Source organism: Molossus molossus, unplaced genomic scaffold, assembly GCF_014108415.1.
Source record: "Molossus molossus isolate mMolMol1 unplaced genomic scaffold, mMolMol1.p scaffold_m16_p_35, whole genome shotgun sequence".
Classification (NCBI taxonomy): Eukaryota; Metazoa; Chordata; class Mammalia; order Chiroptera; family Molossidae; genus Molossus; species Molossus molossus.
Genome location: NW_023425372.1, coordinates 654,419 through 681,716, shown reverse-complemented (window position 1 = coordinate 681,716; position 27,298 = coordinate 654,419). Strand labels below are relative to the sequence as shown.

Genomic DNA, 27,298 nt, shown 5'->3' with positions numbered 1-27,298 from the left:
AGGTTGAGAACCGCTGGGTTACAGGGAAAGGTCACTGGCCAGAAAGGAGGAAGACTTTCCACCTTTCCAGTCCCTTGAGCCCCTGTAAGGCAGAACCCCCATCCTATGCCCAGCCCAAACTGGCCAGAGTGTCCTCCATCCCCACCCCCACCCCAGCCTCTGCCCAGCTGCTGGCCCCTCCCTCCCCACCACAGCCTGACTCAGCCTTTGGATTCAGCCCAAGTGACACCTCTGGGAACATTCCAGATGCCCTAAGGCACCCCTCCCAGTGTGGACCTTGTTATTGTCTTCTTGCCAGTCAGCCCTTTGGGGCCTGGGTGTGAGCTCCAGGCTTCCTGAAGGGGGTGCAGCAGTTTGCTCCTCTCTGAAATGAGGAAACGCTTTTGCCCAATGTCTCTGGACAGTACCTGCAAGAGTTCCCTTTAGATAAGAAGAGTACACAGGAAGGGTGCCTGCCCTGTCACCTTGACGAGTGACCCTGCCCGAACTCATGCCTTGGTGCCGCCCCTACGGACTGTCCTGCTCTAGAAGGTTCTTGGGAAGCGAGGCCCAGTGCCTGGCCATAGCAAGTGCTAGGCCAAGCATTAGTAGTAGGATGTCAATGATTACATTTCCAAAAATGCAACTCAAATGGAATCTCCTGCGTGTGTGTCTGCTAGTCACTTCGGGGAAGTGGGTGGATGTACAAAACTACCAGATGGGGAAGTTGCAGCACTTGAGAAATCCCCTCAGACTTTCCCCATTCTTGACCCCCTCCCCACTCACCCTTGGTGACCCACTGCTCAGTGGTCCCAGGGCAGCAGTGAGACATGTCCTTTTCTGTGACCAGTGGTGTTCCAGGTCGATGGACACAGGGCCAGGAGGCCCCATCAGAGAAGACTGACAACAGCTGGTATGGGGGGGGGCTGGGGAAACCCGGGGACCAGGTTGCTGCAGAGGGGGAGGGCGCTCCATGTCAGGGAGACCCCAGTGTAGAGAAGGACTAATGGCTGGCACTTGGGGAGTACCCTGCAGTGCATTGCCTGGTTCATCTCCTGCAGTGACCCTGGCACACATTTGGGATATGACTCCGGAATGCACTGGTGGGTAACCCTCAATTCAGGAAGCCTTGGGAGAACCCACGGGGAGGCAGCAGCTCCACCAGAAGCTACAAGGTGGGCATTGAGGCCTTGGCCCCTTCCTCCTGTTTGGGTACTCCAGTCTTCGGGTGGGGGGAGAACAGTGTTGGCAGGTTATTCTTGGGGGCCCCACTTAGAGGGCAGGCCCAGAGCCCTTGAAGTCCTGTGATGTGCAAGGACTGACCAGGCTGCCTGTGGTGGATGAAGCGTGCTCCCTCCAGCTGTGCCTAGAGCCGAGGGGTGCGGTTCTGTTGCAGGTGCTCACACTGAGTTTTGAATCCTAAAACGTGTTCTTTCTAAGCAGAGTCACACCTGGTAGTCATGGACTTCTCAGCGGGTGGTGCTTTGGTGGAGGGGAACGGAGTGGGATGGGGGCAGGCCCTGAGCAGGTCTGCTTAGGGCCAGCTGGTAGTGTGTGCGTTACTGATTTCGTGCAGAAAAAACTTCACAATATGCGTCCAGGTGATTATGAGTGGATGTTTATTAAAGCTGGGGACAGTGAAACAAGGAAGGACTCAGTGTTGAAGAAGTAACAGGAGAGCCTAGGCTGGGCTGCCTTAGCTCACTGGGAAGTCAGAGAAAAACGGGCCTTGAAGACAGGGTCAAGGGTTAGGCCTGGACAAACTGCCACGGCCCATTGCTCCCCTGGCTGCAAGTCTCCTGGGGACCCTTAGAGTTTAGGAGATGCATGTCTTGGGGGGAAGGCACCGGCATACTCCCCAGAGGGAGAGTGCATGCTGTGTCCTTTGCCTTGAGGGTATTTATTTCTCCCTTGCAGGTGGGAATCTTGGGGAAGGTCTCAGGGAAGGGTTTTAGCAGAAGAGTCATTAATTTTCCAGGTGTGCTCTTTCAGGGTCCTGATCCTCACTGATTGGTCAGTGCCACGGCAGTAGAGGGGTCATTCGTCATTGCAGCTGGACCTGGTTTTGCTGCTTTTCTGGGCCTGGAGCTGATACACAAGGTAGGATTAGATGTTATCTCTAGGGAGGTGACCTGCATCCCCATTCCACTTGCCAAAGAATTCTCCTGGCTTCTTACTAGCCTGGCTCCCCCCGGTACAGAGTGCCCCACCTGGGCCCTGCGGCCGGGATGGAGTCCAAAGGCCAGAACCACGAGCGGTGTGGGCGGGGCGCCCTTGGGGGCGGGGCTGGCGTGCGCGAGCTGGCGGGGCGCGCGTGCATATGGCGGAGCGCATGCGCGGGACGGGGCGTGCGTGCGCACTGGCTGCGCGGCGGCATTGCTGCTGGGTGAGCCGGCGCCGCGGTCCGGTTGGCCATGGGGCGGGGAGCGGCCGCGGCGCCGGGGGCCAGCTAGCGACGGCGACGAGCGGCGGCGGGGCGGCGGAGTCCGCGGGCGGAGCCTGGCGAGGGGACGGCCCCGCAGGCGCCCGCGGCAGCGACCGGTGAGTGCGCGCTGCCCCTCGGCCGCCCCGCGCCCCTGGGGTCGCCGGGCCGGGGATGCGGGCGTCGGGAGGCGCTGGCCGCTGCCCGCCGCGGGACGTGGGCGCGCCCGAGGGCGACCGCACCCGGAGCGGGGCCGCGGCCGGACCCCGCGGGCGGCCTCCCCGAGTGCGCTGGGCGGGCCGCTGACGGGTCCGGCGTCCGGGCGGTTCCTGAGTGGGCGCGACTCCGGGCGCCGGCTCACGTGTCCCCGCCGGGCATCACCCCACCGCGGCCTTGCCGACGCGTTTCCGGCACCCCTGGCGCTGTGGTCACCTTTGCTCCCGTCGCCGGGGCGCGGGTCGGGGTGCAGCGCCCTGTGGCACCTGGAGGCGGGCCCGCGGGCGGCTCTGCGCTTCCTCCTCCGAGCTCGTCGGCGGGTGGACGGGGCGGGGGCACGTAGGTGCCCCTGAGAGGTGAGAGGAAAGAGTGAGTTTTATTGAGTTTTGAGATAAGGTAGGTGTCACCTGCGGAGTGCAGAGGTAGGTGGGGTTTTCTTTGAAAAATGTATGTCTTTAAAAAAACACTTTTTGTTTACTTTTGATTGATTTCAGAGAGGAAGGGAGAGGGAGAGAGAAACATCGATGATCTATCGGCTGCCTCCTGCACGCCTCCTCCTGGGGGTGGAGCCTGTGCCCCACCGGGAATCGAACCGGGGATCTCCTGGGGCATCGTCGACGCTCAGCCACTGAGCCACGTCGAAGGCCTCTGTCTTTATTGCCCGAAATCACAGTCTTTCTGTACGCCCCGCGCTACAGCGTTTAGAGACCCGCCAGGGGAGGGTGCAGGTCAGACTGCAGGGCCTTCTCCAGGGGCTTCGCTTGCATCCCACCTGCATGTCAGCTGCTAACTGTTGTGGGTGTTGGTGGCTTTCCCCGGCTCTGTGACCCACCTTGCCACACTCTGAATTTAATGCATCCAAACAGATAGATACGAAAACGGGTGCAGGTGGCCGGGAGGACTGCCAGGGGCCCACTCACTGTGCAGCGGGACAGGGTGGGTGCACAGACCTGTGTCCCTACCTGTGTGTGTGGGGATGCTGCCACCTCTCCACAGAGCCCCCTTCAGATCTCTGGTCCTGCAAGGTGTGGGCTGAAGGTCCGTCTCTTGCTTCACGTGGTCACATAACTTTCCAAAAGGTCTTTGTGAGTGCTCAGTCTCACCACATCCTTGCCAGCATTGGGCATTATTTATTGTTTATTGGGGGGGGGGGGAGACAACTTGTTAGGGACCCTTTTCCCCCAGCTCAGTACTAACTAGTGAGATTGAACAGTTTCCCATTTCTGGGACCAAATAAACTTTCCTTTTTCATTCAGCTCCAACAAATATGTATTGAGAGCTCACACTGGAATCAGGTTTCAGGTTCACGTGTGTGTGACTTGTTACGTGTTTTATACATGGACTCACTGGCATCTTGGTGTGTCTCCTCACCACTGCACGGCGGATACTTTATGACTGTGCTCCGACACCACTTCTGATTCGGCTCCCCCATGCACCGCGGTTAGTTAAAATTAGGTTGACGCTGTCAAGAACTTGACTGAACTTGGATAGAGTTAGAATATCATCCTTCTAGAAGAGTTAACACACCAAACAGACTTGAATTAAATGTGAGTCCTGCCCTGGCCAGTTTGGCTCAGCGGTTAGAGCGTTGGCCTGCGGTCCGGAGAGACCCGGGTTCGGTTTCCGCTAAGGGCACGTACTTCGGTTGCAGTTTGTCCTCAGCCCTGGTTGGTAGTGCGGGTGGCAGCCACTCGATGTGTCCCTTCACGTCGATGTTTCTCTCTCTCTCTCTCTCTCTCTCTCCCTCCCTCTCCCTCTCCCTCCCTCCCTCCCTGCCTCCCTCCCTCCCTCCCTCCCTCCCTCCCTCTCTATCTGTACAAAAATTGGAAAAATGTCCTCAGGTGAGGATAAAAAAAAAAATGTGAGTCCTGATTCACCATTGTCAAAAAATATACTGCGGAGATAATTTAAATTTTAAAATATTCAGTGTGATTGTTTCATAAATTAGTTTACTGCTTGGTCATCACATTAGTCTTTGCAAGTAAATGTTAACATCTTCTAGCTAATGTGTAATGGAATAGATAGTTTTTAAATACATTTGCATTTTGTGGGCCTCACACTCACATATGGCTAGCACAGTAATACCAACGCCAGGAAGTTGGCATTGGAAACATTTATGAACTACCCCACACGCTATTTGATGTCACCAGTTTTTCCCGCGTGTGATTGCAGTGTTGCCCGTGTTTACATTTGTGTGTCTGCTCATGACTGCTCGTCACTGCAGGGAACCCCTGTGCTGCCCTCTACAGCCTGCCCCAGGCCCCTTCGTGCTCATTGGCCCCCTCTAACTGTGCGGTGGACTCCTTCAGTCTGCGGCCCTGAGACTGGCTTTCTCACTTAGCGTGATGCCTCTGAGGGCCGCCTGAGCAGTCCCACAACTTATGTATGTGCTGGGAATCAAAGCCGCAGCCTTTTTTGTACTGGGTGACACTCCACCCAGCTGAGTCACCTGGCCAGGGCTGTGCAGGTTTTTACATGGACAGTTTTTTCCTGGGTGGATGCCCAGGTGCAGTTGCTGGGTTGTATGTTAGTTTTCATAAGAAACTGCCAAACTCTTCAAATGAGTGTCTTCTCACGTTCCCTCCCCATGTCTGGGATGGTTCTCCGAACCTTCTCAAGCTTTTCCTTATTGTGTCGGCTCTGGGGGTATACAGCCACATCTCCTTGGGGTGTTAATTTTCATTTCCTAGCAGCCAGTGAGACATTGCACGTGCTTGCTCCCCTGCACAGGTCTCAGTCTGCGCGCCCTCCCTGCCTGCTTTCTGATTGGATGGTGCTGCTTACTGTGTTCTGAGAGTTCTTTGTATGCTCCAGACCCCAGCCTTTTGTGGGCTCTCTGGTTGGCTGTCTAGTTTCTCTTAGTCTGTAGCGTGTTTTTAATCCTGGAACAGGGTCTTCCACAGAGCAAGTTTCTAGTTGGAGTGAAGTCCAGTTTATCTGTTTTTTACCTTTTATGGACTGTGCTTTTTATATCACATATAAACAATTCTCTTTAGCCCTGAGTCCCAAAAAAGTTTCTCCTGTGTTTTCTTTTTTTGGTGGGGGGTGAGGGGGGGATTTAATGTGTGTGTGTGTATTTATCTTTGTCAAAAGTATTACAGATGTCCCCCCCTTTTTCCCCCATTAACTCCCTCTTCCCCACTCCCATGCCCTCTGCTTTCCCCAAAATATGGTCTGTGTCCATTGGTCGTGCATATTCTCCTGTGTTTTCTTACAAAAGTTTTATAGTTCCTGATTATACTAAGTATGATTGATTTTGACCCATTTTGAGTTGATTTCTGTTTGTGTGCAGTTTAGTTGGGGTTAGCTCTAATTGCTCCAGGAGCAAATGTGGGAAAGATTATCTTTCCTCACTGAATTGTTTGTGCATCTTTGGCAGAAGTCAGCCAAGCACATCTGTGTGGGTCTGTCTCTGGGCTCTCCTCTGTTCCATGGATCTGTGGGCCTGCCTCCCACCACATGCCACGGCCTGATTGTCCCGGTTAGAGAGTAAGTCTTTTTTTTTTTAAAGCTTTTTAAAATTGATTTTTAAAGGGAGAGAGAGAGAGAGATAAACATCGATTGGCTGCCTCCTGCACGCCCCCTACTGAGGATTGAGCCCAAAACCTAGGCATGTGCCCTGACCAGGAATCTAACTGGCGGTCTTTCGGTGCACTGGAGGGTACCCAGCCAACTGAGCCACACTGTCCAGGGCTGGAGAGTAAGTCTTAGAGAGCGAGCCTCTCCCTTGTTCTTCTTCTTATAGTGGTGTTAGCTTTCTAGTGCCTTTACCTTCCAAACACTTTTTTTTTTTTAATTAATTAGTTTTTGTTACAGATGTTTCTCCTTTTCCCCCCACTGATTCCCCCCTCCCTCCCCCTCCTTCCCTGCCCTGTCCCCAGCTTTGTTGTCCATGTCCATTGTTCATGCATACATGCATATAAGTTCTGTGGTTCATCTCTCCCCCACCACCCCCTCTTCTGGGGATTGTCAGTCTGTACCCTACTTCCACTTCTCTGGGACTGCCCCATTCCTCAGACTGTTATGTTCATTATATTCCACAAATAAGTGCGATCCTATGATACTTGTCTTTTTCTATTTGGCTTGTTTCACTTAGGATGATACTTTCCAGGTCCCTCCATGTCATCTCAAAGGATAAGAGATCTTTCTTTCTTACAGCTGCGTAGTAGTCCATTGTGTATATGTACCACTGCTTTTTTTATTTATTTTTATTTTTTTATCCTCACCCGAGGACATTTTTCCATTTTTTGTACAGATAGAGTGGGAGGGAGAGAGAGGAAGAGATAGAGAGAGAGAAACATCGATGTGAAAGGGACACATCGAGTGGCTGCCACCGCACGACCAACTGCAACCGAAGTACGTGCCCTTAGCGGGAACCGAACCCAGGTCTCTCCGGACCGTAGGCCGACACTCTAACCGCTGAGCCAAACCGGCCAGGGCTGTACCACTGCTTTTTTATCCATTCATCTACTGATGGACACTTGGGCTGTTTCCAGATCTTAGCTATTGTAAACAGTGCTGCTACAAACACGGGGGTACATATATTCTTTCTGATTGGTGTTTCAGGCTTCTTAGGGTATATTCATAGAAGTGGGATCACTGGGTCAAATGGAAGTTCAATTTTTAATTTTCTCAGGTAACACCATATTGTTTTCCATAGTGGCTGCACCACTCTGCATTCCCTCCAGCAGTGCACTAGAGTCCTCTTTTCTCCACACCCTCACCAACACTTGTTTGATGATTTGTTGATGGCGGCCATTCTGACAGGTGTGAGGTGATACCTCATTGTTGTTTTAATTTGCATCTCTCTGATGATTAGTGATGTTGAGCATTTCTTCATATGTTTCTTAGCTATTTGTTCATACACTTTTTAGAAGAAGCTTGTCTATCTCTACAAAACAGCCTCATTCTGGACTTTATGGAACTTGAGTTAAACCACAGCCCACTGGGGAGAAGTGAAGCCCTCGTTGTGTTGAGCCTTCCGGCCCAGGAGCAGGTGCATCTCTCCTGATCTCACTTCTCATCAGCGATTTATTATTTCCAGCATACAGGCCTTCTGCATGGCTGTTGTTGTTTTAACTTAATTTTTTATCTATTAATTTTAGAGGGAGGGAGGAGAGAGAAACATTGATTTGTTGTACCACTTATGTATTCATTAGTTGCTGCTGCTTTTTTTGTTTGTTTGTTTGTTTTCTTTATTGATTTTATAGAGAGGATAAGTGAGAGGGAAAAAGAGAGAGAAACATCTGTGAGAGAGAATATTGACTGGCCGCCTCCTGCGTGCCCCCCACTAGGGATTGGGCCCGTAACCTGGGCATGTGCCCTAACCAGAACTCGAACCGGCGACCTCTTGGTGCATGGGTCAACTCTCAACCACTGAGCCACACAGGCTGGACCATTGGTTGGTTCTTGTATGTGCCCTGACCAGAGATTGAACCCGCAACCTTAGCATATTAGAATGATGCTCTAACCGACTGAGGTACCCTGCCAGGTCTCTCTGTATGTTTTGTTATGTTTACATATTATGATGATGATGATGATGATGATGTTAATCCTCACCTGAGGATATGTTCCATTGTTTTTTAGATAGACTAGAAGGGAGAGAGGGAGCAGGAAAGGGAGAGAAAAACATCGATGTGGGAGAGAGACATTGATTGGTTGCCTCTTGCAAGACTTCCACCAGGGCTGGGGAATCAAACCTGCAACCCAGGTGCCCTTGACCAGGAATTGAACCCGCAACCCTTTGGCTGATGCTCTACTGCTGAGCCAAACAGGCCAGGACACATCTCATTATTTTTATTTATTTATTTATTTTTATTTTTTTATCCTCGCCCGAGGACATTTTTTCATTTTTTGTTCAGATAGAGTGAGAGGGAGAGAGGAAGAGAGAGAGAGAGAGAAACATCGATGTGAAAGGTACGTATCAAGTGGCTGCCACCCGCACGACCCAACCAGGGCCGGGGACAAACTGCAACTGAGATACGTGCCCTTAGCGGGAACCGAACCCAGGTCTCTCTGGACTGCAGGCCGACGCTCTTAAGCGCTGAGCCAAACCAGGGCTCTCATCATTTTTAAAGTGATGGTAAATGACGCAGTTGCCATTTCTGTCTCCATCTGCTCGCCAGTGGCACCAGCCAGGACTTCTGTGTGGCGCTGGCAGGAGTGGTGAGAACAGGCACCCGGCCTTGCTCCCGTGTCGGGGAAGGCGCCCTATCTCCATCGAGTAGGGTGTCAGCTGTAGGTTTTGTAGATGTTGTTTACCAGTTCAGGACGTTTCTGTATTCCTATTAGCTGGGTTTTTGTTTTGTTTCTTAATGTTTTTATTGATCATTTGGAAAGAGGAAGGGAGAAAGAAACATCGATTGGTTGCCTCCTGCACGCCCTCCACTGGGGATCAAACCTTTAACCCTACAACCTGGGCATGTGCCCTGACCAGGAACCGAACTAGGACCTCTCAGCCCATGGGACTGATGATCAGTCCACTGAGCCACACCTGCCAGGCAGCTGGAAATTTTCACCGTAAATGGTCATCGCTTTGTGCACCGTCGATGTAATCTGGTAGTCTTTCTTGTCCTGCTGATGTGATGCGTTCCGTCGGCGGAGGGCCTTGCGTTCCCAGGACAAACTCCTTTGGTGATCAATGGACTCTCTAACATACGTTATGTTGGAGTCCAGGCTACTTTGGGTGGCACAGAACAGGCATGGAGGGTTGGTGTGGCACAGGGAGCTTTGAGCTGCTGCGCACTTACCTGCTTAGCTGTAGAGTGGACTCTGGCTCTTGCTCAGGTACAGTGCAACGGTTATTGGAAAGTGCTTCTGGGGAGAGACCCCTGCGTTGCCTGTTAGGTGCAAGTTGTGGGGTGGGGTGGCTGTCCTTTGTGCATGAAGGGAACTCTCAACAGTACTGCTTTGTACACGGCTGAGTTACCGTGACTTCTTAACTCATACACACTTAGAAATTAAACTTTGAGCACTGGCTACAGACTTAACTCCCTTCAGCCACTTAAATGAGAATTACATAGAATGAATCATTCCTTTGAATCTGTTACCCATAATATCAAACAAAATACATAAAAATCTAATGATTGTAAAATTATTACAATCGTTTTGAAAATTTCAGCATCAAGATTTTTTTGTTTCTTTTTTCTTGTGGTACGTGCCCCTAGCGGGAACTGAACCCAGGACTCTCTGGTCCGCAGGCTAACGCTCAATCGCCAAGCCAAACTGGCCAGGGCAGCATCAAGGGTTTAATTCATTCATTTTTCTTATCTTCTCAGGATTATAGTAACCTTACCAGATAGTTATTTCTGCATCTTCTTGGAATGATAGAGTTTTCCACATCCTTCTAGGATTACAGCCTCCCCTGCCCGGCTCAGACCAGGTTCGGTGTGACGGTCAACGCTTAGGATCACGAGTGTCCCCGAGTGACTGCAGTTGTGAGCCCCATGCTTTCGCATTTTATCAGTATTGTGTCCTGAGCTTTCTTACTTCAATGGGGCTTTTCGAGGCGTGCCTTCCTTATATGTGGATTTTAGCTTCATGTACCTGGTGCAGTGCCCTGAGTGTATTCCTCAGGGTTTGATGGGCCCGAGTTTCGGAGGGGATAAGTCAGGCATTGTTTCCATAGGTGGAGGAGTTGAGTCTAAAGGTCCTCTCTCCTCCCAGGACCCTGGGCCAGCTCATGCCTGAGGCCCCTCTGTTGGGGCTCCCTGTTCTGTCTGCTGTGGTTGTGAGCAGGGGCCCAGGCGTGTTGGCCCAGGTGCCAGCTGTGCCCCGGGGCTTGTCCCCTAGATGCTGCCTCACAGCTCCTAGTGAGGGTGAGTTGGGCAAAGGCAGCTGAGTGGGGGACAGGGCCTGGCGGGCGGGAGGTGCTCCTGCTGCTCCATGGCCTCCTGGCCGGGCAGGCTCGCCTGGTTCGCATCCCTGCCCCAAGTCCTGACTCTCGGGGAGGAGACCTCAGGACAGCATGGCCTGCTGAGTGGGAAGGAAACATCTCTGGTCGTGTCTGTCCTGTTTCTGTCACAGGTAGTGTTTTTTCCTTTAAATACGTTTTTATTGATTTTAGAGAGGGAAAGGGATAGAAACATCCACCAGCTGCCTCCTGCACGCCCGCCTGTCTTAGAGCTGCAGGACTCACACGTCTGTCAGCTGTGTCCCTGAGTGTTTCATGTGTGTTTACTGATTTCTTTTTTAAAGAAGAGAGGAAGGGAGCCCTGGCCGGTTTGGCTCAGTGGTTAGAGCGTCAGCCTGCGGTCCAGAGAGACCCGGGTTCGGTTCCCGCTAAGGACATGTACCTCAGTTGCAGTTTGTCCCCGGCCCTGGTTGGGTCGTGTGGGTGGTAGCCACTTGATATGTCCCTTTCACGTCGATGTTTCTCTCTCTCTCTTCCTCTCTCTCCCTCCCACTCTATCTGAACAAAGAATGGAAAAAATGTCCTTGAGTGAGGATAAAATAAAAAGAGGAAGGGAAAGGGAGAGAGAGACACGGATGTCTATCTGATTGGCTGCCTCCTACATGCTCCCTACTGGGGATTGAACCTGAAAGGTCACGTGCCCTGACCAGGAATTGAACTGGTGACCTGGTGCTCAGTCCACTGAGCCATACCGGCCAGTTTTTTTGTTGTTGTTGTTCTTTATTGATTTTAGAGAGAGAAGAAGGGAGAGGAAGAGAGAGATGGAAACATCGATGAGAGAGAACATTGACTGGCTGCCTCCTGCATGCCCCCCACTGGGGATCAGGCCCACAACTGGGCATGTGCCCCGATTGTGGTCGACGCTCAACCACTGAGCCCCACCAGCTGGGCCCAGCGAGTTTCTTATTGTTCGTTACTGGTACACTGAAATACCATTGATTTTTATGTGTTGAATTTGTCTCCTGCAACCTTGCTATCAAACTCATCTGTTGGATGGAGTCACTTTTTTATAGATTCCTTGTGATTTTCTACGCAGAAGAGCATGGCATCTGCACGGGCAGTTGTGCCTGCTCCTTCCATCTTCTTATTTCTGCGTCATGGAGCCTCCAGCCTTGAGTCAGAGCCGACATGCTCTGCAGGGTCTGGTTGTCACTCCTTTCTTCATCCACGTGGATAAAGCATCTGTGTTTCTCCAGCTCAGGAGGCTGCTGACCCACTGGGTCAGTGTTGGTCTCCAGGGGCTTTGGGGCTTCTTACGCCTCTGCATCTGGTTGGGCTTCTCAGGTGACTGTGAAGTGCAGGGGGTGTGGTGCAGTCAGGCATCCCGTCACCTTTGACCTCACCATGGAGGCCCAGGCTTGTCTGGAGTTCCGAACTTCCCCCGCCCTTCTCCCCACCACCCCACATTCACCCTCCCTGGTCTGCCAGCTCGGCCTCCCTCAGGAGGTCGGAGGCTGTGTCTGCTGCTGGAGAAAGAGCACTTCACTGCGTGTCGTGACCTCGCCTCGCTGCTTGTCCACGTGAAGTGGACGTGTGGCAGCCACCCTGCCGGTTCAGCCGGGCCTGTGGGTCTTCCTCAGGGGACCAGGGAGGGCTGTCCTTTTGACCCCTGCTTCCTGAGCAGGACACTCTCGGGGTGCTGCCTGAGCTGCAGTGCTGGGCGGGGGGTGTTCATCTCTCTCCCCCTCCCAGTCAGGAGTTTGCTTAGAAAGTTACTTTTTGATCCAAGTTTTCCATTTAGTGTAGTTCTTTTAATCCCTTTATCAAACTGGTTTATTATGGTTTTGTTCCAAACTCTGTTCTTTTTCAATTTTTCTGTGTATTGATTTCTGCCTTTATTTTTATCACCTCTTGTGCCCTTATAATAAGGCTTATTTTATTCCTTTTCTAGCTTTATTGAGTAAATCTTTGCTCATCACTCATCATCCTTTAGAATCTCAGCATGGCCAGCAGCGGGCGCCAGCTCTGGTTTCTTGTGACCCTGCCCCTGTCCTTCTCTGCAGTGCTGGTGCTCCTGTCCACTTCAGCGCCAAGTGGGTTGGAAGACAGGCCCGTGTTCCCAGGGCGGAGGGTTGTTGGCTTCTGCCCTGCTCACTGGCTTTATTGTATTGTGGTTGGAAGATAAGGCTCTCTCTACCTTCACTCATTTTTTTTTTTTGGTACGTGCCCCTAGCGGGAACTGAACCCCGGACTCTCGGGTCCGCAGGCTGACGCTCCAACCGCTGAGCCAAACCGGCCAGGGCCCTTCACTCATTTTTGGAAGTTGGTTTTCTTTGGGATTTAAATGGGTCAGTGTGGGTGAGTGTTCACTGGCCCTGGATGGGAAGCACAGGCTCTGTCTGTTTTGCAGGCATGGAGTCCAGTGTGACCTGCTAGCCGCTTGTGTTGATTACATTTGTTCAGCTTTTTTGAAGTGAGAGGTACTTAACACCACACCCAGATCCCCTCGATTAACCGCAGGATCCCTTCCTGGTTCACGAGAGAGATGCCGCCTCACTGACATGCTGGGTTCTGTTCTTTGTGTTTTAACTCCTCTAGATTCGTTAAAAGCACAGGCAGACTCTTGAGCTCGTAAGTGTCTGGGTGGAAGCAGGCTGTCTGCAAAGGCCTCTGGCAAAGCGGACGGCAGCCATTCCCCAGGGGCGGGTGCTTTGTGTGGAGAGGCACAACTTTGTGCGTATTCGTTTACTTGCTTTATTTTATTGAATTAAGGGATCAGCGTTTTTCTGACCGAAGCCCTGGTTCGTCAGTGATGGAGATGGAGCCAGAGAAAGTCATCATGAGGAAGGGGCTGAGTGCGGAAGCGTCCCCCTACCGCTGTGCTGCGTGCCATGGGGACGAGGGCGTGGTGCTGGGCCACCCCATCCGGGGTCGGGCCAAGTCCTGCAGCCTGTCTGCCTTGCCTGCGCTGGCGAGCACCAAGGAGTTCAGGTATGAAGGCCCTCGGTCGCCCTCCGGGGTTTCATGCTGGGCCTAGGAAGACTGTGAGGAGGCTCCCTCGGAGCTCTCCTGGTCTCCGCAGGAGGCTGTGGGCGGGCGGGCACGCCTTCCTGGACACACACTCACTCACACTCACACACACGCACAGCACTGCCCCAGCTACGTCCTCAGTGGTGCCCATGAATGATGGGCCCTGGAGGCGTGTGCTCGCAGCTCCGCACCCAGTCAGGACAGGCAGAAGGCCACAGGCAGCCACAGGGTGGTGGGGCAGGTGTCCCCACCTCCGTCCCTCGGGCAGGCTGCACTGCTCTTGCGCAAGAGTCTGGGTCACAGTGCTCAGAGCTGGTGCGCAGCCTGCCAGACGGACGCGGTGCTGCACCTTTGGATATTGCTCTGGCCTCTGGAGCAGGAAGCACCCAGGCTCCAGTAGGAGCTGCGAGTAAGCATGGCCTTGACATAAGGGTCTTGTGTGAAACGCAAGGGGCGTCCTGAGCAGAGTGCATGGTTGTGTCAGGTGAGGTGGAGAAGCCCACAGCTTTCTGGGTTGAAAGTTCTAGCCCGCATATGTGGGAGGGAGCCTGGGGTCTCTGGCCGGGGGCAGCTTCTCCCTGTGATATTGTCCTGAGTTCCATTGACCCTCCTCGTCCAGGCCGCACAGTGCAATGTGGCTCCCAGCAGCAGGCATTGGGTTTGGTTCTGTTGATTTGTATAACGCACACTTTCTGTTGCAGACGACAGGGAACCTGTTGGGTTGGCAGTCAGTCAAGGGTGCATCTGCTTGTGGGTGTCAGCAGGGGAGGAGGGAGAATGTTCCCAGTCACAGCTAAACACCAACTTAGATGAATCCTCTGCAAACCCATTTCCAAGATCTTTTGTCCCTGAGGCCCAGTGTGGCTCCATGCGTGCCCTGGTCGACAGTGAGGTTCAACCTCCAAGCAGACACCAGGACCCTCAAGGGCCGGCTGCCTGCACCGAAGGATGCCAAGTCTGCTTTGTCTGCGTTGGGATTTGGAGAGTCCTGGAACGCCGAGCTAGGCAGTCAGAGACCAAAGCGAGTTCACCAGCTCTGCTTGGCTGTCCTTGTGGCCGCGTTCTTGGTGCAGGAAAGCAGGTCATTGGCGGCTGGTACTGTGTGTGGGGTAACACGTCCCTCTGCCCTGCCATGTGGTGTGTCCTCCTTGCTTCCCTGGCCCTTGGCTGGGGCTGGCATTAGACCCCCAAGAACAGGAGAGGGAGGGCAGCCAAGGAGCATCCCCAGGACATGGCTGCAGTGCCCTTGGTTTAGGTGGTTTGATTGTGGCCAAGTCTCTTTCCAGTTACTGGGAAGGTGGGCTGCTCCAGTAGCATCTTCTCTACTGACAGTACAGCTCCGAGCGAGTGTTTCTGGCAGAACTTTAGTCTAGGCCACTCGGGGTGGTTTCTGAGATCCTGACTCCCAGACGTAGACCTGAGGACTGTCCTCAGACAGACTTGCCAGGAAGCCCTGCACACACTCAGACCCCAGGCCCGTCCCCACGCCCCAAGGTCATGTCCCCTGTTCTGGGCTGGGTCCTTTTTCTGAGGATTGATTGTTCTAGGTGTGTCTGAGTGTCTCTGATGCTGCCGCTGTGTGGACAGCGTGTGGCATTCAGATGTGCTCTGCAGACCGGCGGCCTCTTCCGGGACCACACTGGACACGTGCTGTCACCAGGACTGCACACTTCTGAGCGTCGGGTGCAACTCTGTGCATCGCCATGCTCTCTCCACAGGAGGACCCGCTCTCTGCACGGGCCATGCCCAGTGACCACCTTTGGACCGAAGGCCTGTGTGCTGCAGAACCCCCAGACCATCATGTGAGTGCTGGGGCCCTCCCCGGGGCCTTTGTCTTGGGGGATTGCTGTACTGTGGGAGGTTTGAGTGCTGGAGTTAGAGGTCCTCAAGTCCTTCCAGGACGTGGCGGGGGGTGGCGGGGCAGGTATGCCTAGGTTTTTTGTTTGTTATTTCCAGTAAAAACTCATAAGAGGAAAAATGCCTTATTTCGTACTCACACATTTGGGGGGTCAAATATGTTCCTCCTTTTCCCTCATTGACCCCCTCCTCCCCACTCTCACCCCTCTCCTGCCTTTCCCTACACTGTTGTCTGTATCCATTGGTTGTGCATATATGCATAAAAGTTCTTTGGTTTATTTCTTCCCACCCCCTCACCCCCCTTCCCTTTGAGGTTTGTCAGTCTAACAACCAGTTTGTACTTCTTAATCCCTTCACCTTTTTCACCCATCCCCCAACCCCCCTCCCATCTGGCAACCAACAAAATGTTCTCTGTATCTATGAGGGTGTTTCTGTTCTGCTTGTTCATTTTGTTTGTAGATTCAGTTGTCAGTAGGTATGTTTATTGGCATTTTGTTTATTCATAATTTTTTTTCTTTATTGATTTTAGAGAGAGGGAAGGGAGAGGGAGAGAGAGATAGAAACATCGAAGAGAGAGAACATTGATTGCCTCCTGCATGCCCCCAACTGGGGATTTGGCCCACAACCTGGGCCTGTGCCCTGACCAGGAATTGAACCGGCGACCTCTTGGTACATGGGTCAATGCTCAACCACTGAGCCACACTGGCTGGGCTGTTTGTTCATATTTTTGATCTTCTTTTTCTTCAAGAAGACCTTTCAACATTTCATATAATAATGATTTGGTGGTGATGAACTCCTTTAGTTTTTTTTTTTTTTTTGTCTGGGAAACTCTTTATATAGGCATTGATTCTAAATCATAGCTTTGCAGGATAGAGTAATCTTGGTTGCAGGTTCTTGCTTTTCATCATTCTGAATATTTCTTGCTACTCCCTTCTGGCCTGCAAAGTTTCTTTTGAGAAATCAGCTGACAGCCTAATGGGAACTCCCTTGTAGGTAACTAACTGCTTTTTTCTTGCTGCTTTTAAGACTCTCTCTTTGTCTTGAACCTTTTACATTTTGATGATGATGTGTCTTGGTGTGGCCCTCTTGGGGTTCATCTTGTTTGGGACTCTCTCTGCTTCCTGGACTTGTATGTCTGTTTCCTACACCAAGTTAGGAAAGTTTTCTGCCATTATTGTTTCAGACAGGTTTTCCATTTCTTGTTCTCTCTCTTCTCCTTCTGGCACCCCCAAGATGTGAATGTTGGCACGCTTGAAGTTGTCCCAGAGGCTTCTTACAGTATCCTCATTTTTTTTTGGATTCTTTTTTCTTTTTGATGTTGTGATTGGGTGTTTTTTGCTTTCTTATATTCCAAATCGATGGTTTGCTTCTTGGCTTTATCTACTCTACTATTGATTCCCTGTAATTTATTCTTTACTTCATTTAGTGCCTCCTTCATTTCCGACTGGTCCTTTTTTATGCTCTTCAGGCCCTCACTAAGTTCTCTGAGGTTCTCACTAAATTCACTGAGCATCCTTATAAGCAGTGTTTTGAACTCAGCATCTGTTAGGTTGCTTATCTCCATTTCGCTTAGTTCTTTTCCTGGAGTTTTGTTCTGTTCTTTCATTTGAGATCTGTTTCTTTGTCTCCTCATTTTGGCTGCCTCCCTGTGTTTGTTTCTATGTATTAGGTAGAGTTGCTATGTCTCCCGGGCTTCCTAGTGTGGCCTATTGTAGTAGGTGTCCTGTAGGGTCCAGTGGCACAGCCTCCCTGGTCTCCCAGCTGGGCTCTCGAAGTGTATCTTTCGTGTGGACTTTACACCCTTCTGCTGTAATTGAGTCTGGATTGCTGTGGGCACATCAATGAGAGGGTTTTACTCAGGCTGATCATCTGCAAGGACTGGCTGTGCCCACTATCCACCGACATCTGTCTACCTTGGAGGATCAGCTGTGCAGAGGCCACCAACAGAGCAAGACTGACTTCAGCAGGGCTCTGGCACCTTGAGAGTGTCACTTGTGGCCCTGGCCAGTTTGGCTCAGCGGTTAGAGCGTTGGCCTGAGGTCCAGAGAGAGTGTCACTTGTGGAGGTGGTTGGGTGGTGGTGTTTCGACATGGTCTGAAGCTGTCCACTGGGTGTGCTGGCTCTGGGGCAAGGTAAGCCACTGCCTGGTGTTCTACCCAGGGCCAACAGGCATTAGCTACAAAGCTGTCTACAGATGGCTGCTTCTTGTGCTGAGCTTGGAGATGCCTTTCAAACTGCCTCCCCCACGCTGGAGCCTGGAGGGTGGGAGTCAGAGTAAGTCTGTGCGCGGGTCCTTTAAGAGGAGCTGCCTGGGGCTCCAGCAGCCTCAGCCTCCCTCAGCCTCAGTTCCTGCTGGTTTTACAGCCAGAAGTTATGTGACTTTTCTTCCTGGCACTGGAACCCTGAGCTTGGGGTCTGGTGTGGGATGGGGATCCCAGTCCTCAGGGAGGACCTTCCCAGCTGAGGTGTCCTCCTGATTTTTATCACCACATGTGCCTGTGGGACCAGCCCGTCCGCCTCCGCCCCTCCTTCCAGTCTCAGCGTGGCTGTTTCTTTAATTTCGTAGTTGTAGGACTTCCATTCAGCTCAATTTCAGATGGTTTTGAATGATGGTTGTCTGTAGTTTAGTTGTAACTTTGATATGGTTGTGGGAGGAGAGGATACTGCAGTTACCTGCGTTCCATCTTGACTAGAAGTCGCCTCCTTTAATTCTTCAAATGCAAGACATTGTCTTTTTTTTGGTGGTGTTAATCCTCACCTGAGGATTTAAAAAAATTTTTTTTTCTTTAATTTTTTTTTCTTTATTGATTTTAGAGAGAGAGGGGAAGGGAGAGAGAAACAAACATCGATGAAAGAGAACATCGATTGGCCGCCTCCTGCAAGCCCCACACTGGGGATCTGGCCTACAACCTGAGCATGTGCCCTGACAGGAATCGAACCAGCGGCCTCCTGGTGCAGGATCGACGCTCACTACTGACCCACACCGGCCAGCGAGGATATTTTTTCTATGAATTTTTAGAGAGGGTGGAAGGGAGGGGTGAAGGGTGGGGAGAGAGAAATGTTGATGTAAGAGAGAGACACAGTGATTGGTTGCCTTCCACACGTGTGTAAGGGCCAGGGATCAAATCTGCAACCCAGCCCTGGCCGGTTTGGCTCAGTGGTTAGAGCGTCGGCCCATGGACCAATGAGTCGCGGGTTCAGTTCCAGTCAAGGGCACGTATCTCAGTTGCAGTTCATCCCCGGCCCTGGTCGGGTCCTGTGGGAGGCAGTGTGAGGCAGTCAGTCGATGTGTCCCTTTCACATCAATGTCTCCTCTCTCTCTCTCTCTCTCTCTCTCCCTCCCTCCCTCCCTCCCTCCTTCTTTCCCGCTTTCCCCCTCCCTCCCTCCCACCTTCCCCTCCTCCCCCTTCCTCCCACTCTATCTGATGATAAAGAGAAAAATAACCTGGGGTGAGGATTAAAAAAATATCAGAATTCCATCTCAGCCGGCACCTGCGGCAATCTTAGCCCCTTCTAGGGTCCTCGACTTCCAGGGGAGCCGAGGGGATATCACGGACACAGGGGAGGGGTTGCGGGCTCTTGAGATTCTGCCACTAACCCCCTAACAGGTCTGAGCATCTGAGGGCCTTTGCCCCAGCCCCACCCACAGTCAGTGTGGGGCGTGGCAGCTGCCTGTGCTGCCCTCAGTTCCGCCTGCAGACGCTGTGGAGGCTGGAGCTGTGGTCCCAGGAGGGGCGGTGCCTCTGCCCCTGCAGGTGTCTGCTGTCTCGTCACGGGTCCCCACCCGCCTCTGCCCCATCCTGTTCACCGTGGGCTCCCCGACACCAGGGCAGCCTGCCCACCCCGGTGCCCCCAGGCCCAAATCCCCATCACCTGCCACTGCTCGCAGCTCTGCCAGGTGGCCAGCTCCTGCCTGCCCTCCACCTGTGCCTCCTGTCTGCTGTGGTCCCAGATGGGTGCTGCCCTGCCCCCACCCCTGCAGAGGCCCCTCCCTTTGTTTCCTGGTCTGGGCAGAGTCCCTCTCCTGTCCTCACATCCTGGCTCACGTGCCCCTGGCTCACGTGCCCCTGGCTCACCCTCCAGCCTGAACTGAGCATCAGCTCACTTTCCGCTGAGCCCATAGTCACCCTTCTTGTGTTTTGTCCTCATGAGCCTCAAGTTGGGGCCCAGGCTGGCCTCTGAGCTGCTCCCCGAGGTCAGGCCGGGTTGTTCAGGGGGTGCCCCGGGCGAGCGGCAGGGGCCCTGGATGTGCCCAGGGCTGCAGGTGGGGGTTGAGGAGTGAGCAGTTGCCTGGCCTGCTGGGCCCTGAGCCCGCACGGTGGTGGGGCTGTCATCTTGGACCAGAGGGGCCAGGGCTCCCTCTCTCCACCTTGCACCCCCAGCACCATGGCCGGGCTCCCAGGGCTGAGTTCTCCGTGACACTCAGAGGGCAGGCGCAGCGCAGAGGCCAACACGGGGCTTCGCGCCCTGCTGTCTGGAACGTCCCGCGGATGCGAGTGCACTTCTCTCACGTGGAGAAGTGCGGAATGGCCAGCGGCTGCCTGGCTGCCCCACTTTCTCATCTGCATCCACAGCTCATGGCTGGAAAGGTCAAACCTCACTTTGCAGGTGACCCGGGAGGAAGCTGAGTGACTGGTTGGCACACAGGCCCCTGCAGGGCACAGCCTAATCTGCTGGGTCTGCTGGGAGGGGTTTCTGTTTTCTCCTCTGCGGGCTGATCAGACTCCCGCTGACCTGGGCAGAGGGCTGTGGGCCCCATACTGCCTCCGTCACCTGAGGTCAAGCAGAGGGACGGTGTTTGGGGTTTGCTAGCTCCTCCCATGGGTCCCAGCCAGTTTCGCAGCCCAGCTCAGGTGCCTCTGCCACTGGGACATGTCACTGCACCCAGGATGCTTGGCAGGGCTCATCCTGACTGCCCTTGCCGGTTTGGGTCAGCAGGTAGAGCGTTGGCCCCCGGACCACAGAGTCTGGGGTGATTCCCAGTCAAGGGCATGTACTTCGGTTGCAGGGTGGACTCCTGCCCCGTCTCTCTCAGTGATGTGTCTCCCGTCAGTGTTTTTCTCCCTCCCTCCCTCCTTCCTTCCTTCCCTCCCTCCCTCTCTCCTTCCCTCCCTCCCTCCCTCCCTCCCTCCCTCCCTCCCTCCCTCCCACTCTGTCTTTAAAAAGGGAAGGTGATCAAGAGGACTGTTTGAAGTGGGTGATCAGCAGGAGGCCCTGTAAACAGTGACATGTGACTCTGCCCTGGTTTTCATTGTAGGAGCCTCCTGACGTATTTGTCTTAACAGCCTCCAGCATGTCACTTCGGGGTTATGCTGTGCTTTCGGTTTTGGGGATCAGAAATCAGGTTTATGGTGCAAATGCACAGTCGGGAAAGGGGGGGCACTGTGTTATGCACCTGTTGTTAGCAAAGCGTGACCCAGATGCTGTGCACAAACCACGAGTCCCTTCCTTGTGAGTTGTGTGCGACCTGGGTGGACGATGAGGTTCCGAGAGGATGTGACGAGTGGCCTCCCCCTTGGCAGAAGTGCCCAGGTGGGTGAGTGATGGTCAGTCAGTACCAGGGCAAGGTCAGTCACCCCACACTTTTATTAGTGGCTTGTGCCATGGTTTTGAAAGTCATTAATGGGCCCGTCAAGTTTTCAGGAAGCCGCTGCCCTGGGAGGCATGTTTCAGCCTGTGCGTCGATGGGTGACCGTGGGAAAGGGAAGCCTGCCGTGTGCCCTCAGTGACTGTTCCCCCACATGCCAGGGTGTGCCAGCCCGTCACATGCTGCTCCCTGGACCTTGTTCTGTGTGCACGTCCCAGCTTGTGCTGGGCTAGCCTGGGACAGGCCTGCAATTTTGTTTTTTTGTTTTTTTAATCCTCACCTGAGGACATTTTTGCATTTATCTTCAGATAGAGAGGGAGGAAGAGAGAGAGAAACATCTGTGTGAGAGAGAGACATCGACTGGCTGCCACCCACACAACCCCAACCGGGCTGGAAACAAACCACAACCAAGGTATATGTCCTTGGCTGGAATTGAACCTGGGACTCTCTGGTCTGCAGGCCGACGCTCTAACCGCTGAGCAACACCAGCCAGGGCCAGTCCTGTGATTTGAACAGTGGTCAGTCACAGTGGGGATCTCTGCCCTGCCCCTCGGCGAGGACCCGTGCACCACAGGCGTGTGCCCCATGTCAGCCCACAGTGCCAGTGACCACATCAGAGCGTCACAGAGACTTGGGGGTTGTCCTCAGGCAGTCCCCACTTGCTTTTTTTTTTTTTTTTTAATTTTAATTTTTATTTATTTATTTTAGAGAGAGAGAAAGGAAGAGGGAGAAAGATAGAAACATCGATGAGAAAGAGCATCGATTGGCTGCCTCCTGCATGCCCCCCAGTGGGGATCGGGCCCACAACCCGGGCATGTGCCATGGCGGGGAATCGAACCGGTGACCTCTTGGTGCATGGGTTGATGCTGAACCACACCCGCCGGGCCCCACTTGCTTTTTAAAAAAATTATTAGTCCTGAGTCCAATTTGGCTCAGTGGTTAGAGTGTCAGCCCACAGACCAGTGTCTCGGGTTCAATTCCTGGTCAAGGGCACATACCTGGGTTGCAGGTTTGATCCCTGGCCCGTGTCTCTCCCACATCATGTTTTTCTCCCTCTCTCTCCTTCCCACTCTAGATAGATAGATGATAGATGATAGATAGATAGATAGATAGATAGATAGATAGATGATCGATAGAGAGAGAGAGAGAGCGCGAGCGAGCCCTGCCAGGGGGTCTGCTTGGCGGAGCCCTGGGGTGTCCCGGTGGGCCTGGCCCAGTTGAGCGCCCCTCTCCCTCCAAGGCACATCCAGGACCCTGCCAGCCAGCGGCTGACGTGGAACAAGCCCCCGAAGAGCGTCCTCGTCATCAAGAAGATCCGGGACGCCAGCCTGCTGCAGCCCTTCAAGGAGCTCTGCGGGTACCTCATAGAGGTGAGCAGCGGGGTGGCCCAGAACCCCTCTGCCCCTCTGCTCAGTCCTTGCCAGCAGGGTCCCACCTCTGGGTCGCCGAGGGGCACGGGCGGCCTGCACGGGGCTCCAGGTGACGGGCTGGTGAAGTTGGGCTCGCTCCGCGGTGGCAGTGGCCGTGCGGTTCGCAGCCCAGACACGGGAGTTGGTTCCCCATCGTCAGGCACTGGAGGCTGGGCTCCGCCTCTGTGGGCTGATGCACCCGTCCGCCCCCAGGAGAGCAACATGATCGTGTACGTGGAGAAGAAGGTTCTGGAAGACCCGGCCATCGCGGGTGACGACAGCTTTGGGCCGGTGAAGAAGAAGTTCTGCACCTTCCGAGAAGGCGAGCCGCCTGGGTCCTGTGCCGTGGGAGCCCCCGCCCCCTCCCACCACGGCCACGTGACCACCTTCCTTGTTCTGCTTTCCAGACTTCGATGACATTTCCAACCAGATCGATTTCATCATCTGTCTAGGGGGCGACGGGACCCTGCTCTATGCCTCCTCGCTCTTCCAGGTGAGACCTCGCACACACCCGCCTTGTCGCACTGCTCCATGCTGCGGGCTGAGCAGTCCGTGGTCCGGCATCTCTGACGGACGGGCACTGCGCCGCCGTCTGCTGTTGGACTCGGGGGCGGGGGGGGGGGGTAGCTGCCCTCAGTCCCAGGCCCACCCCACTCCCGCCTGGAGGCTGCTGGAGCCAGGAAGTGGGCAGGGGTTCTTCACACCACTGTGGGTCTCAGTGGCATCAGCCTGCCCACCGCCCCTGCCCGGCACTGACCCTCCTCTTCCGCCCACAGGGCAGCGTGCCTCCCGTCATGGCATTCCACCTGGGCTCCTTGGGCTTCTTGACGCCCTTCAACTTTGAGAACTTTCAGACCCAGGTCTCTCAGGTGATACAGGGTGAGTCGGGCGCTCCGGGCCCACAGCTCAGCCTTGTCCTCTCCTTGGTTCGGGGGTTGGTGATGTGCAGAAGCGATACTTAGTGTCTCGAGAGTCAGATTTACTGCCTCCCCTTCTTTATTATTATTGTTTTATTTCTTTTTAATCCTCACCCAAGGATGTTTTCCCTTTTTTTCCAGGTAGGGAGGGGGAGAGAGAAACATCAACATGAGAGAGACACGTTGGTTGGCTGCCTCCCGCACCCCCAACCAGGGCTGGAGCAACAGCAGCTGGGGTCCATGCTCTTCCCCAGAATCGAGCCCGCGACTCATTGGTCCGCGGGCCGATGCTAACCGCTGAGCTAAACTGGCCAGGGCTATTTTTCCCCTTTTTTATTTCATTTACTGAGGTGACGCTGGTTCACAAAGTCATGCAGGTCTCAGGTGCACAGCGCGTGTGCTGTGTCCCCGCCCCTCTGCAGCTCAGAGAGGATCTGAGTGCTGATTGGCTCAGACGTCGTCCTGACACTGAGAAGTCTGAGCAGGTCGCGGGTCGAGGGTGTGTTGAGTAGCAGTGGATAGATTTTCACAGAAGACAAGGGTGTTGCTCGCTTTGGGAGAAAAAAGGGGGTCCTTGGTCAAGGGGGGTTCTCTGCTTCCTCTGGGGTGTGACCCACCCGGGTCCCCAGGGAACGCAGCTATTATTCTTCGGAGCCGGCTGAAGGTCAAGGTCGTGAAGGAGCTCAAAGGGAAGAAGATTGCCATCCCCAATGGGGTCAGTGAGAACGGGGTGCTGGCCTCGGACTGGGACCCGGAGGTCGGGAAGCAGGTCATGCAGCACCAGGTCTGTGGACACGTGCAGGGTGGGGGGACTTCGGTCGGACCCCACGGGCAGCCCCCTCAGGACCTTCAGGGCAGCCCAGAGAGAAGGTGCCTGTGGGCAGACCCACGGGCGGGGCTGCTCCGCCCTCAGTGTGCCCTGGCCTCGCCGCCCCCAGGTCTTGAATGAGGTGGTGATTGACAGAGGCCCCTCCTCCTACCTGTCCAACGTGGACGTCTACCTGGACGGGCACCTCATCACCACGGTGCAGGGTGATGGTATGTGGGCGTTGGGTCTGTCGTGGGCACCCTGGGGGTTCCACAGGGTGGGGGCGCATGGAGACCGACCCTGCGGCCTGCTCCTCAGGTGTGATCGTCTCCACCCCGACGGGCAGCACAGCATACGCAGCGGCTGCCGGGGCCTCCATGATCCACCCCAACGTGCCGGCCATCATGATCACGCCCATCTGCCCCCACTCGCTGTCTTTCCGGCCCATTGTGGTCCCTGCAGGAGTCGAGCTCAAGGTCTGAGCCCACTCTCTCCACCTGTTCCAGTTTGTGTCAATGCCTGGGGCTCGTGGTACCGACCCCTGGTTCTGGCCCAAGGCCGCCTTGTCCCCTGGCACCCTAGGCTGCAGGCCCCACCTTGCTCAGGGCTGGGAAGGGCCTCCCTCCCCTCCTCATCTCTGTCCGCTGGGCTCCTGTGGCCTCGGGTGTGGGGCCAGCCCCTTGTTGGAGCGCTCTGTCCCTGCTGCGTGGGGACGGGGTGCGTGGCCCCAGGGGTGGATGACCCCTGGCAGGCGGGGCTGCATCTGCATGGAGCTAGGAGCTGGAGCCGGACGCCTGGGCCTGGGCCTGGGCCTGGGCCTGGGCAGACGTCTGTCTTCTTCCCAGGGCTGATGTCGGAGAGAGTTAATGCCTTCAGGGCCTAGAAGTGGCCTTGGCCTGTAGTGGGTGCTGTGGGCACCTCCAGGGTTCCCCTGGACAATGCTGCCCAGGCATGAGTCTGAGGTGCTCAGCTGTCTTGCCTGATCCCTTCAGATCATGTTGTCACCAGAAGCACGGAACACCGTGTGGGTGTCCTTTGACGGGCGCAAGAGGCAGGAGATCCGCCATGGAGACAGGTGGGTGGGTGCGGGGTTGGAGCAGGGCGGGGGTTAGGTGTGCCCACCTGCTGCCTCGTCCTCCTGCCAGAGTGACGTGTGTGGCCCTCTAGGTGCAACTTGTCACCAAGAGTTCAGAGGGGTCCTTGTCACATCAGGGCCGTGCCTGTCACACAGGTGGCTGCGTGTAGCCTGTGTCCTGGGCCTGGTGGAGACTCAGCTCCTCGCTGGCCGCTGTGTCTCCTCTTCCTCCCCACCTGCCTTGGGTCTCCTCCTGGGACTGGGGTGGGCTGAGCAGGTCCATGGATTTGTCCTGGGATAGACCACAGCACCCCTGGCCCCGGCCTGGCTGGGGAGCCAGGTCCAAAATGGCTCCTTGCTGGTGAGGGGGCACCGCCCTGGGGAGGGTGCTGGGTGGACGGGGCAGGCAGGCCCTGGGCTCAGTGTGCACATTGCGTCCCCAGCATCAGCATCACCACCTCCTGCTACCCGCTCCCCTCCATCTGCGTCCAAGACCCCGTGAGCGACTGGTTCGAGAGCCTGGCCCAGTGCCTGCACTGGAACGTGCGGAAGCGGCAGGCGCACTTCGCAGACGAGGAGGGCGAGGAGGCCGAGGAGGGCGAGGAGGCCGAGGAGGGCTAGCTGCCAGCCTGCCGCACACGCGGGCCGCTCGCGGGCCTCGGGCGTCACCGCTTCTGTCTAGCAAGGAGCCCAGACTCTGCCTTTTGTCCACCGGATCATCCGTTTTTAACATTTTAAATCTGACCTTTTTTTGCATTTCTGAATAAGCCAAGAAAGCAGCAGCAGGTGCTCTGAAGGCAACAGCGCGCGCCATGTGGTCCGTCCACGCCCGTCCCTGGGCCGGGACGCCAGCTGCTCTTCAGAGTCCCTTGTCTGGAAGCCTCCGTAGATCAGTCTGTTATATCGAGGGGATTGAAATGGATGGGTCTGTCCTTTGGTGTTGAAAGTGTCTCACAGCCGGAAGCCCTCCAGCCACACGCCTCCCTCGCGCTTCACCCCTGAGGTTCGAGGGGACATGTGAAGGGCACTGGGAAGGGTGCGGCAGCTGCTAGGCACAGGGGCTCCATCCCTCCCGCCATCCCCAGCCTGTCTCCTGCCCCTGCGTCTCACCATGGCCCGTGACGTGGTCAGTGAGCCTGGTGCTGACCAGGGAGGTCAGCCCACACACATTCCTCACCAATCAGAGTTGGCCTCCCTCCCTCCCGGAGGGTCTGGAGCCTCTTGCGCCCTGACGTGCTGGCACAGAGGTCCTGCTGGGCACGCAGGGGAGGGTCCCAGGGAGGGTGTATCCTGCTGTGAAGCGCAGTCTGTGCCGTGTGCCTGTGTCCTGTGTCCTGTGTGTGTCCTGTGCTCTGTGTCTGTCTGTGTTATATGTCTGTCTGTGCTGTGTGTGGGGCCATCTGTGCAGCCCGTTGGGGAGCCGTGAGCCTTCGCAGTTGTCACAAGATGGGGACAGACAGGTCACTGTGGAGAGGGTGGTGGTGTTCGTGTGGCTCCTGGGGCATCAGGTCACCTATCCTTCAGCGGTCGCCCTCCCTTGGCTAGCGGGCTGGGGGCAAACAGCATGCATGTGAGAGCCACACGGCCCAGCCTGTAGGGAGCCCACGGTCGGAGCCACGGCTCACTCTGGACGCGGCCTTGGGCCCCTCACCCAACAGGCATCCGGAATCCGGGCCTGTCTTGAGTCTTGGTTCCTCTGAGGGGCAGTCTCATCTGCTAGACGGGAGGAGGGCGGGGCTGACGCCCTCAGTCTCCCCGGAGCTGGCTGTGTAGCCTGAGCGCCATGCCGCCATCTCTGCCCACGTGTGTGGTCCAGTGCTTTCCCCACTCTCGTCCCTGCTGAGGCCCCTCGGCATCTGGACCTCAGTGGTGCTTGGCACTGGCCTGGTGTGGGGCGTGGGGGTGGGCTCTCACCGCCACCTGCCCACCCGCTTGGCTGGCCAACCTCCCTCTGGCACTGGGTTCAGAAGAAGAGCCTTTGGAATCCGGCCACTTGCTGAGACATGGGTGTCGGCCCAGCCCTGGAGCAGCAGGATGGGATGATCTAGAGAGCTTTGGACTTTCTTAAGTAAATTCTCGATGTTTCATATTGTTAATATCCTAAAAATTTATTAAATGTTGAAAGCCTTACTACTATTTTCAGATC

The 27,298-nt window shown here is 54.9% G+C and overlaps 1 protein-coding gene across 6 annotated transcripts; it reads left to right on the top strand.

Annotated features, from left to right (window-relative positions):
• Positions 1–682: 682 nt before the first annotated feature.
• NADK (NAD kinase) lies at positions 683–27,298 on the top strand. Of its 6 annotated transcripts, none has more exons than XM_036281446.1 (13): positions 683–892; positions 1,972–2,079; positions 13,242–13,460; positions 15,218–15,301; positions 22,184–22,313; positions 22,566–22,674; positions 22,760–22,845; positions 23,129–23,231; positions 23,899–24,053; positions 24,208–24,307; positions 24,396–24,553; positions 25,070–25,152; positions 25,596–27,298. In XM_036281446.1, exons 3-13 carry the CDS (start codon positions 13,282–13,284, stop codon positions 25,771–25,773), a joined length of 1,365 nt encoding a protein of 454 aa, XP_036137339.1. In that variant the 5' UTR covers positions 683–892; positions 1,972–2,079; positions 13,242–13,281; the 3' UTR covers positions 25,774–27,298. The 6 variants fall into 6 exon arrangements, with proteins under 6 accessions (XP_036137339.1, XP_036137337.1, XP_036137336.1 ...); XM_036281444.1 differs by lacking the exon at positions 1,972–2,079 and adding an exon at positions 1,041–1,154 and having other exon boundaries at positions 23,899–23,984; XM_036281443.1 differs by lacking the exon at positions 1,972–2,079 and adding an exon at positions 1,041–1,154.